Source organism: Salmo trutta, chromosome 40 (genome assembly GCF_901001165.1).
Source record: "Salmo trutta chromosome 40, fSalTru1.1, whole genome shotgun sequence".
NCBI classification, from domain to species: Eukaryota; Metazoa; Chordata; class Actinopteri; order Salmoniformes; family Salmonidae; genus Salmo; species Salmo trutta.
In genome coordinates, this window is record NC_042996.1 from 810,058 (window position 1) to 822,044 (window position 11,987).

An 11,987-nucleotide genomic window follows, 5' to 3' on the forward strand; every position below is an offset into this window, starting at 1 on the left:
AGATATAGATATATATATAGAGAGAGATATAGATATAGATATATATATATATAGAGAGAGAGATATATAGAGATATATAGATATATATATAGATATAGAGAGATATAATAAAAATTCAAATTAAATCGAATTATTTCCAGGTTGTAATACAACAAAATGTGAAAAGGTCTGAGAGGGTGAATATTTATCCTAATCAAAGTACACCAACTCCAGTTACTTCCATCCCATCCCGTGACTTTTCTCTGGCTCAGGATAAAGAAGTCAGCCCAACAGCAGACTACATAATGATAATTTATTTATTAAATCTTTATTTCAGATACCATGATATGTTTTATCAGTTAAGCTTAAACCAAGTAGGCCTATCTTAAACCAGAAATCTTTCAATATATAAGTGTAAACATTATTTTAAAACTTTAAATATAATACACAGAGATGTTGTGGGATTACAGTAGATAAAGAATCAATATTTTTTAGACTGAGTAGTTATTGGTTCATTATGTTAGTATATTATGTATGTTTGTAATAGTGTGTTACATGTGAAAATGTGTTTGTATATAAATTGTATTTTAATGTTTAAGGACGGGGAAAAAAATAAAAGTATGAAATGTATGCATTCACTACTGTAAGTCGCTCTGGATAAGAGCGTCTGCTAAATGACTAAAATGTAAATGTAAATGTTAAACAACAGCATATTTGAGAAATATATATTTTTTTTACTTTCTCTTCAGCCTCTCACTTTGTAATTTTACATTATTATCAAAGGTATGCTATAGGATAATGTGTAGCCTATAGATGTATATGAATTGACAAACCATAGTAGTGATTTTCAGACTTTATAGTTGTTCATCTGGAGTTACACTGCTCACAATTAATGTAAATACTTTCTTAAAATAGATCAACATAACCATTTTTTGTTAATACATTATCTTATTACACCCTTTAATTGGTATTTAGTATTTTATTAGGATCCCCATTAGCTGTTGCGAAAGCAGCAGCCAAAAGTAATGTTAAATTACTGCAGCAAAAATTGTAATGATAAGAAATTGCATTTCAAGAAACACAATGATGCTGTACAACAACAAAAAATGCAAAGATGAAGAAAATGCATAAATATAAAAACTGCACACATGGCCTACATCAACACATACACACAAAATATCTAGGTCAAATAGGGGAGAGGCATTGTGGCGCGAGATGTCGATTTATCTGTTTTTTTAAACCAGGTTTGCTGTTCATTTGAGCAATATGAGATGGAAGCGAGTTCCATGTAATGATGGCTCTATATAATACTGTACGCTTTCTTGAATTTGTTCTGGATTTAGGGACTGTGAAAAGACCCCTGGTGGCATGTCTGGTGGGGTAAGTGTGTCAGAGCTGTGTATAAGTTGACTATGCAAACAATTTTCAACACATTAATGTTTCTTGATGCAGTCACTCTCATCAACTCTTAGCGAAGAGAGACTGGCATCCATAGTATTTATATTCTCTCTCTGATTACAATGAAGAGCAAGATGTTCTGTTCTGAGACAACTACAGCTTAACTAGGTATTTCTTTGCAGCACTTGACCACATGGCTGGACAATAATCAAGATAAGACAAAACTAAAGCCTGCACTTGCTTTTTGGAGTGTGATGTCAAAACAAAATATCTTTACTATGGACAGACCTCTCCCCAACCAATGAATCTATATGTTTTAACGATGACAGTTTACAATCTAAGTTAACAATAAATAATTTAGTGTCGTCAACTTGTTCAACAGTCACACCATTCATTACCAGATTCAGCTGAGGTGAGGTCTAGAACTTAGGGAATGATTTGTACCAAATATAATGCTCTTAGATTCAGAGACCAGTTTATTACTGGTTAACCATTCCAAAACTGACTGCAGCTCTTTGTTCAGGGTTTCAGTGACTTCATTAGCTGTGGTTGCTGACACGTATATGGTTGAATCATTAGCATACCTGGACACACAGGCTTTGTGTTAATGCCAGTGGCAGGTCATTGGTAAAAACAGAAAAGAGTAGAGGGCCTAAAAGGATGCCCTGCGGTACACCACATCCTGCATATTTGACATTAGAGAGGCTTCCATTAAAGAGTCTGAGTTCTATTAGATAGATAGCTCTGAATTCACGATATGGCAGAGGATGACCAGCCATAAAACATAAGTTCTCAACCACAGGTTATGGTCAATAATATCAAAGGCTGCTCTGAAAACTAGCAGTACAGCTCCCACAATCTTCTTACTATCAATTTCTTTCAACCAATCATCAGTAAGTTGTGTAAGTGCAGTACTGTGCCCCTGCCCAGTCATGTGAAATCCATAGATGAGGGCCTAATGAATTTATTTCAATTGACTGATTTCCTTATATGAACTGTAACTGAGTAAAATCGTTGAAATTGTTGCATGTTATGTTCATATTTTTGTTCAGTATAGCATTGTATGCCTTGTTATTAACCAATATGGCATGTTCATGACAGTGTATCTGATTAGGTGAAACAATAAACAAACAATCTCTTTACAAAAATACATATATTTTTTTGTTAGATTATGCTCAAATTTCATACCACCATGACTTCATTTGAGTGTTACCGTAAGCTTAGACCTCAATCAGCATGTCATACAACATTTCATTTTCACCTTTCTCTTCATATTGTATTCACTACATTCTGAATTGTAATACATAGCATTTTAACTAATGTTCATCTCAAATAATAAAGAAAAATGTTGATTAGAGAAGGAGAGATTTCCTACTCAAGTACTATATTATGTTATACTACAGTAAGCTAAATGGTTAAGATATCATAATTCACATCAGTGGTAGTAGTCACAGATTGTGTTCCTCGTGGAGAGGAAATAGCCACAGCTATGCTTAATTTTTAGACATCTTCTAAATCAAGTATTTTTTTAAATTCAATTACTCTCTGCAGCAATTCAGCAAGGAATGTGAATTCGAATATTTGGAGCTCTGCCAATTCCCTTGTCATATTTTGCTGGTTAATCATTCTCTCTGCCTCCTGATACATTTTCTCAGTGAAGTGCTTTCCTCCATTTCCTGCTACCATGTCATCAATCTTCGTGATCAGCTCAACAACTTGACTTCTATTCCCATCTCTGTTGTTGAAAACATGGAATCTGTTGCCACATCGTTGAATCACTTCTCGAAGCTTTGGATGACCGGTGCGTACATACGTTTGTATTGTTTGACCCTGAAGTTCATCCCCACGAGTAAACAGCACAATCATGTGATTGGAGGCCTCTGGTCCAAAGATTTTCTCCAGGGCCTCAATCGAATTCTGCTCCTCTTTGGTGAATCTGCCTACCTGAATCACCAGCAGGAAGACGTGAGGACCAGGGCTTGAAACCTGAATACACTTCACTATCTCGTTTTTGATATCTGCAGCTTTTTTTCCTGTATCTAAAATCCCTGGTGTATCCACCACATGAATCCACCTATCACTCTCTTGAAGTTGATGCTTTTCACAAGTCCCAGTCACAGAGTTAGCGCTGGGATGAGATTTGAATATGTTTTTGCCCAAAATGGTGTTTCCAACAGCACTTTTCCCCACTCCAGTTTTCCCAATCATCACAATTCTCAGGTCAGGACCTGAAACGAAATAATTAATGCTTAGTGACCTATTCAGTGAAAACAAATGTCCTACTAAACAGCCTTCTTCTTGTGCTGGAAGAAATTGGATTCATACACTCAACAATGTTTCCTGTGTGAAACTAAAGAAACAACTGCAAAAAAGCTACAGTATAGTTAGCTTTATATAACATTTTCTGACTTTTCTCATCAATACCTCTTCAACGGAACATGCAAGAATTATATAAATGACATATTCTGAATCAGCTGACGATAGCGAACAAGTTGCACCGCTTGTTTTTTCAATTTGGTGTCTATTTTCTTTTTGGATGCGAAATATAGCTAAAGTGTTGCTCTCCTCTCCTCTGTTACTCTCCAAACGTGCAGAGAGCACCAGGTGCCCGTGGTTCCTGGCAGTGGGACTATAGAGGTCTGAGTGGGAGTTAGCTGTACTCTCATAGCCCAGGGAGAGAGCAGGTAGGCAGGCAGTGCATGCAGGGAGTGTAGGTCTAAAGGCCTGTAGGTCTGTGGGGGAGAGGTCACCAGGTCAGTGGGGGCATGCCTGGAGGTCAGGTAGGCCCCAGAGAGAAGGCCCATGTGAGTAGGTGTGTGAGTGACACTGTCCTTCACGGGGGCAGAGCAGGCATTTTCTGTAGAGATTGGCAATTCTGTCCCCCCTTTTTTTGGGCCTACTGGGCCTCTGGTGTGTGGAGGGCTGGCTGAGGCGTGGTGGTGGGGCTGGGTGAGTGACACTCTCCTTCTGGGGGCAGAGCAGGGTCCCTGGGGTGGCCCCAGCCCTCCCTGGCCCTTTCTCTGGGGCAGGGAGTTGGCTGGATGGAGTCCCCTTGCGGCTGTACGTGGGTTGCCCCCCTCCCTGTGCCGGCCTCAGCCCTCCCTGGCCCTCTCCCCCCAACTCTGGAGCTCTGGAGGTCTCTCATTCAATTCAATGAAGCAGGATAAAAGGCAGGAGTACCTATGACCCTCTTTAGATATCCAAGGATATCCCACTGCAGCTTACAGCTGTTTTTCTTTCATAAAAGTCATGTGGTGGAAGTAATTTACGCTTTAAGGAAGTATCTTTTATTTAAAGTCAATTTGAATTAATTGAAAACCGCGAAAGTCAAAAAATACTAAAGTAATTTCCGTACATACATGGTCCCTGATCCAATAGCAGTTGGTTGTATTCATTAAAGTCATATGGGGTGGAAGCTATTGAAGTTAAGGAAATATTTTTTATGTAAAGTAAATTGAAATTAATAGAAAATAAACTAAGTCAAAAAATACAAAAAGCAAATGTCATAGATTGGAGGGAAGAGGTCCATGAATCAATAACAGTTGACTATGAATGCAGGTCATATGGGGTGGAAGCTATGAAGTTTTAAGGAAGTTTATTTTTTAACGTAAAGCCCATTTAAATTCAAATAAAATATCCAAAATCAACAAATACCAAATGAATTGCCTTAGATTGTACAGACAAGTTCCCTGAACCAACCGCAGTTGGTTGTATTCATGAAAGTCATATGGGGTGGAAGGTATTGAAGATTTAAGGAAGTCTTTTTTGGGACATATAATTCAATACATTTCATAGAAAATAGCTAAAGTCAAAAACTACAAAAGTAATTGCCTTAGATTGTACAGACAGGTCCCAGAACCAATAGCAGTTGGTTGATTTCGTGCAAGTGACATGGGGTGGAAATTATTGAAGTTTTAAGAAAGTACTTCTCATGTAAATTCAATGAAAATGTATAAACAAAATAGACAAAGTGAAAAAATACTAAAGTAATTACTATGGATTGGACAGGTGAGGTCCCTGAACCAATATCAGTTGGTTGTGTTAATTAAAGTAATATGGGGTTGAAGCTATTCAACTTTTATTCAATTAAAATATATAATTTTTTAAATAGCCAAATTCAAAAAATGCTAAAATAATTGGCATAGATTCTACAGACAAGGTCCCCTGAACCAATAACATTTGGCCATATTCATGAAAGTTATATGGGGTGGATGCTACGGAAGTTACAGAAGTATTTTTCATATTAAGTACATTTAACTTCATAGAAATAAGCCAAAGTCAAACAATACAAAATGAATTGTCATAGATTGTACAGACAAGGTCCATGAACCGATAGCAGTTGGTTGCATTCATGAAAGTGATATGGGGTGGAAGGTATTGAAGTTTTAAGCAAGTATTTTATACATATAATTCAAATTAAATTAATTGAAAATAGACCCCCCCAAAATTAAGACAAAATAATAACATATGCAATGGATTGGACTGGTGAGGTCCCTGAACCAATAGCAATACTTTTTTATGAAACAATTTTCTGACAATTTAGGATGTTGGCTGAACATGGTGTGAAACATCCTAAATTGTGGTGGATAATGTTGTTTCATGAAGAAAGTGGGCATATTTTCCCTGTTTTTTCCCCCACCTTCTCGCCATTAAAGATAGTTAAGCAGGAAAATTATGCATTTTCAGCATGACTGGAGGATCCTTCATGTACGAGCCGGTCCACAGGGGACACGTGTATTACTGAATACCGGGAATGGGGTTAAACCTAGAAGATCGAGCATGGTCGCTAGATCTGCACGATCAGCTGCCTAGGCTAATATAAAGCTAACTTCACCTCATTGCAAAAAAGTTTAAGAATTTAATTCTCACCTTCTGGGATAGAGCTGCCGCCACCCATCTTGTCTTAATACAGTTGGATGAAGTGGAAAGGTGCAACTTGTCTGTTTTTTATCAAGCTCCCTTAGAACCGCCCACAGCACTGACCACACCTCTATACAATTCAGTATATAAATGGAATGCAAAACATTCCTTTTAGATTTGCAGAGACGTGTTGAAAACCTCCCTATTCATTTTATTTTTTCAGGTTTCGTAATCCCGTGACAATTGCTGCAAAACGAGAAGAGGAAAATGGCAGGTACGTGCAATTGTTCTCATTCTAAAATCATCAACCACCATAAGCCACTATTTTACTTTTCATAAAGACCAGCAAATATATCATTTCTACTCTCATAATGTGTTCATACTTCTAAGGATCTATGTGATTTATTTAACAACATTTAGTTTGAAGAACGTCTTGACAAAATAACATAAAGAGCAGACACTGCTCCAAGGAGTTAAACAATTTGGACATATGGGCGACATTTTTCTCATTTTAACGCTGTACACCAAAGGCACAGATCTCTGCAAAGTTGAGCTCACATCTGTTAAAAAAAAAGTAACCCGCAAAGATACAAATCTACAGTTTTAGTCATATGCCTATACGGATTTTTGATAAAACACCTATTTATTGCCCAGAATTGTACAATTGCTGTATCACTACAGGTTGTGTTGTGTGCAGTGTTAAATATTTATTTTTAGGCTGAAAAAACAGATACAGTTTAGTGTCTTTGGAAAACAGCAATTTTTTCTTGAGTAAGACATGATGAAAACAAGGATTTTACTGGTGTGTAGCAGAAAGATGTTGCTCAATATGGTTTAAATATGTTCTGGAATACTGTTCAAAATCAAATCAAATTTTATTAGTCACATGCGCTGAATAAAACAGGTGTAGACCTTACAGTGAAATGCTTACTTTACAAGCCCTTAACCAACAATGCAGTTCAAACAATATGAATAACAATAAGAAATAAAAGTAACAAGTAGTTAAAGAGCAGCAGTAAAATAACAATAGTGAGACTATATACAGGGGGTACCGGTACAGAGTCAATGTGCGGGAGCACCGGTTTGTCGAGGTTTGGTAATGTTCTTGGACTCAATTGCGTGTCCCTTGCAATGGTATAACATTACGATCTAAGACTGTTCTTATTGTTTTAACTAGGTTCTGGAGGAAAATTAACCATCCTTCTGTTTGGAAAGGAAGGAGCTCCAAAGTGTTCAATAGGAAATCTGATCCTAGGAGAAAGAGATGGTTTTGATGATGATACGGAACTATGTGAGCGGAGAGAGAATAAATCATATGCTGTAATCAACACCCCAGACATGTTTGGAGAAGGCAATCATCCAGACCAGCAAATTATCGACTGTATGGCACTTTCATACCCCGGCCCTCATATATCCCTGCTTGTGATTCAAGATGGGCATGATACCCCAGAGAAGGTTAAACAGCAAGTTGTTCACCTACAAGATACCTTTGGAGAAAAGATTACAGCAAACATGATAGTTATGTTAACACGCAGGGTTGACATCGTTGCACTGAAACATTATATCAATCAAAACATGAAATATCCCCTGGAAGTCTTGAACAATTCTAATGATCTGCACAAAAAGTTACCAATGGTCCATAAGTTCTTCAAGTACACCTACGAAAAATACACTGAAGGTGTTGTACTAAAAAGAAAGGCAACACTGGCGGGAAAGAGAAAGGCCCAAAAGATGTAAGACTAAATTGCATTAATTACATTTTCTTTCTTTTCTAATATTGTCAAAATCACTAAAAGCTATTATATATTTGTCATGGTGTACTTAGGTATATTGACTATGACAGTCATCCTGGAAAAGAGTTCAGTGGAACAAGATTCAGAGACCAATCACAACCCCAAGATGAGAGGTAAAATCAAATGACATTCAATACATTCTCTAATATTGTCAAAATCACTAAAAGCTATTATATATTTGTCATGGTGTACTTAGGTATATTGACTATGACAGTCATCCTGGAAAAGAGTTCAGTGGAACAAGATTCAGAGACCAATCACAACCCCAAGATGAGAGGTAAAATCAAATGACATTCAATACATTCTCTAATATTGTCAAAATCACTAAAAGCTATTATATATTTGTCATGGTGTACTTAGGTATATTGACTATGACAGTCATCCTGGAAAAGAGTTCAGTGGAACAAGATTCAGAGACCAATCAAAACCCCAAGATGAGAGGTAAGACCAAATGACATTCAATACATTCTCTAATATTGTCAAAATCACTAAAAGCTATTATATTGTAACGACCCTGGGTTTAGAAGCGTGGATATCGACTCCGCCGCATGAGCATGCTTTTGGGGCACAGTCGATAGTGCGCTGGACTTCGGGCTAGAAGGTCGAGGGTTCGAGACCTGTTCCCTGCCTGTTTCATTACATTGGTGTCAGAAGTGATCGGACCTTGTGGCATTCAATACATTCTTTATTTTCTAATTTCTAATTATTTTCTCATTTGGCCAAATGAAATGTTCTTTATTTTCTAACATTGTCAAAGGCACTAAAATCTATTATTTGTCATGGTTGTATACTTTAGGTTCAGTGATCCTGGCAGATCTCAGGATGGGCCGACAAGCGGATCTGGAAACTCAAAGACTGGTAAGCCCCTGGGTGGAATTTACTCAATAAGTGAAATCTTTACCACAAGCTACACTAGCCTGCATTGCGTGAGTCTTTATATCAAGCCACAAGTTTAAGTGTAGAACTCCTTGCGCTATGCAATACAAAATACACTATATGCTTTTTAACATTTCAAAACATTTGGCTAGTTTAACTTATGCACATTCTGCTGTATTTTTTGACATCAGTATAAAAATAACAGAATTTAATTGACTATCCTCGCACCCATTTGAATCACATTGAGGCTACAAAGAAATCTATAAATTATAAGTAATATCCTGCTCTCACTTTTTAAATATGTATTGTCCCCCACCAATGATATAACCTGAATCAATTTAAGAGCATCAGTAAACTAATTGAGAAGCAAGGTATATTGAAGCTGGATGAAACACTGTCTAACTCGATTGCTGCTATTATTGTTTCACCAGGTAAAAGAAACTATGAAAGCGATCCCAGCAACATTTTGAACATTGTGCTACTGGGACAGACAGGAACTGGAAAGAGCAGAAGTGGAAACACAATCCTGAGGAAAAACATTTTCCCATCAAGAGCAAGCTCTGTACCAGTTACAAAAGAGTGTCAGGTAGAAAAGATGAAGATGGGAGGGACAGAGGTTAGGGTCATTGATACCCCAGATTTCTTTGATGATTGTCTTATACAGCCAAGCAAACACGTTGCGGATTGCATAAAGAGCTGTCAGACAGGGTTGAGTGTGTACTTACTGGTGATTCAGATTGGCCGATTCACAGATGGTGAACGAGAGATCTTGAAACAATTGGAAGGTGCCTTCACTGACTTGGGAAGAATTAGAGAGAGAACATGTGTCCTCTTTACTAATGGAGAGGACCTCAAAAATATGAGCCTTGACATGTTCATCAATCAGGCTGACACTCACCTGAAAGAAATAGTAAGCTGCTGTGGGAACACACATGTGTTCAAAAACACAAAGACAGACTACCAGCAGGTGACGGAGCTGATGGAGAAAATATCCAAGTTACTGGGCGATGATCAAATGTCTCGTGACTTTGAGGACTGGAAAACAAAACATACAGATGACAAGTGTACAGTGAGTTAACTTAGATCCCAGAGACAAAACTGAATTAATGTCACCAAATGATTGTTTAAGTCACATCATTGTATCATCAGAAGAATCTAAGACCGTGATGCGAAACAATTGGTCTAAAATGTTCTAAATTGAGAATGAATATACAGGTGTAGGATCTTAATTTGACCACCCTTTTGCAGGAGATCTTTCGTGCAATGCAGGAACATTTAAAATGTGTAATATATTTGAGGTTTTAAAAGTTTGTCATTTCCACTTTTACATTTCAGTCTTGGTTTTTCCTTTCGAAAAATGAACCAACCCCTTCAACCATGTCCATTAATTATAATCCACATGATAATTTACATTTCCTATTGCTTCTGGATTATTTTCCTGCTGTAGAAACAGGCTCAAATTAAGATCCTACATCTGTATACTCTATTTCAGCTGAATGGCATGAACTGTTTTATTTTACTTTCCAGTTATTGAATATGGGTGACTGCATCTGTAGTGTAGTTTAAGATTTCCTTTTTGTAACTTCTGTCAGTTATGTAGATTTATGGATACTTATTTGACCCAAAATAGTTAGAACATTTTTGTGACTTGATTCACTGTTGTTTTAAGAACCTGTCAGATCACAAACAAATTTGTTTTTAAATTTAGCGACTTTGAGATTCTGTGCAAAATGAAAAGTGGCATATAAAATGAATCAATTATTATTACTATTATTATTAAAATGTGGCTTATTTCCTTATGATGGACCACAAGAATGTAACTGCATACATTCAAACAATAGCTTACCTTCTGTGGAGTGGATCATAAAATATGTTGTGTTTTCTAATGACAATGACTTTTCTTTTTGACTTACATTATGCTGTGTTGTTAGTCACACAGGAGTCATCTTGATTTGTTACATAAGGAAATTAAATGTTGGACTTAACTGTAAAAAAAAATTACTGTGGTAAACCTTTTTAAAGTTGAGCATAAAAATAAACTCTGGATTTGTATACAAATAATTATCCTGGTGTTATTTAATCATGTTAAAATCTCTTATGACAATATGCATTAGTGGTGTGCGGGTCAGCTGCTTGTTCAATTGCTTATAACCCATCTGCAACTGCCTGACTATATGTGATAAAGTGAAAATCTGATGCCTGCACCCAACCATAACCCGCTAATATAGAAAATGCCTGTAGGCTACAGTCAGAGAAGGTGTAAAGATTTTCTGACATGGGGTACAGGATATTTTTTTGCCTGATTTAGATATGTTTCTGCTTATCATTTCTGACATTTTAATAGGCTATCTGTTAGTCAAATTGTCTATAATTAGATACATGCATCTTCTCTTCTGTCAATAGGCTTATATGTTCCCCTAGAAGACTAAAGAAACCCTTGCTCACCAGTATAATATCATAAATCGATAGAATAAATGCTTCAATCTAGTTGACAATGGTAAAGTTGTCACACCCTGATCTGTTTCACGTGTCCTTGTTATTGTCTCCACCCTCTCCAGGTGTCGCTTGTTTCCCCCCCCCCCAGTGTATTTATCTCTGTGTTTCCTGTCTCTCTGTGCCAGTTCGTCTTGTATGTCCAAGCCTACCAGCGGTTTTTCCCGGTTTCCTGCTTTGCCTTTTCTCCGGTTTTGACCCTTGCCTGTTTCTGGACTCTGTACCCGCCTGCCTGACCATTCCGCCTGCCCTGACCTCGAGCCTGCCTGCCACTCTGTACCTCCTGGACTCTGATCTGGTCATGACCTTTTGCCTGTCCACGACCATTCTCTTGCCTATTCCCTTTGGATTTATTAAACATCTTAAACTCCAACCATCTGCCTCTGGTGTCTGCATTTGGTTCTCGCCTTGTGCCTTGATAAAAGTTTTCTGTCATCTCTGCTTCTTTCGCGGAGCAAAGACGTTTATGGACCGGGGAGAAAATGCAATAACTTATTTTTTTTAAATGGAAAGATTTGCTGTACAAAATGTCCAAATGACATCAGTTTGACCAGCAAGGAAATTTAAAGCTGTGAAAACAACCCAACA

The 11,987-nt window shown here is 37.3% G+C and overlaps 2 protein-coding genes across 3 annotated transcripts; one reads left to right on the forward strand and one right to left on the reverse strand.

Moving 5' to 3' along the window:
- Positions 1 to 2,418: 2,418 nt before the first annotated feature.
- On the reverse strand, positions 2,419 to 6,290 carry zgc:113625 (AIG1 domain-containing protein). The gene is made up of 2 exons (XM_029742439.1): positions 6,247 to 6,290; positions 2,419 to 3,605 (listed from the first exon to the last, which is right to left on the reverse strand). Exons 1-2 carry the CDS (start codon positions 6,272 to 6,274, stop codon positions 2,878 to 2,880), a joined length of 756 nt encoding a protein of 251 aa, XP_029598299.1. The 5' UTR covers positions 6,275 to 6,290; the 3' UTR covers positions 2,419 to 2,877.
- A 125-nt stretch (positions 6,291 to 6,415) lies between these two features.
- LOC115180406 (GTPase IMAP family member 8) lies at positions 6,416 to 10,964 on the forward strand. 2 transcript variants are annotated; one of them, XM_029742466.1, is made up of 7 exons: positions 6,416 to 6,511; positions 7,415 to 7,970; positions 8,063 to 8,143; positions 8,227 to 8,307; positions 8,391 to 8,471; positions 8,827 to 8,888; positions 9,338 to 10,964. In XM_029742466.1, the coding sequence occupies exons 1-7, from the start codon at positions 6,505 to 6,507 to the stop codon at positions 9,982 to 9,984; spliced, it is 1,515 nt and encodes a 504-aa protein (XP_029598326.1). In that variant the 5' UTR covers positions 6,416 to 6,504; the 3' UTR covers positions 9,985 to 10,964. The 2 variants fall into 2 exon arrangements, with proteins under 2 accessions (XP_029598326.1, XP_029598327.1); XM_029742467.1 differs by lacking the exons at positions 8,227 to 8,307; positions 8,391 to 8,471.
- The last annotated feature ends 1,023 nt before the right edge of the window (positions 10,965 to 11,987 follow it).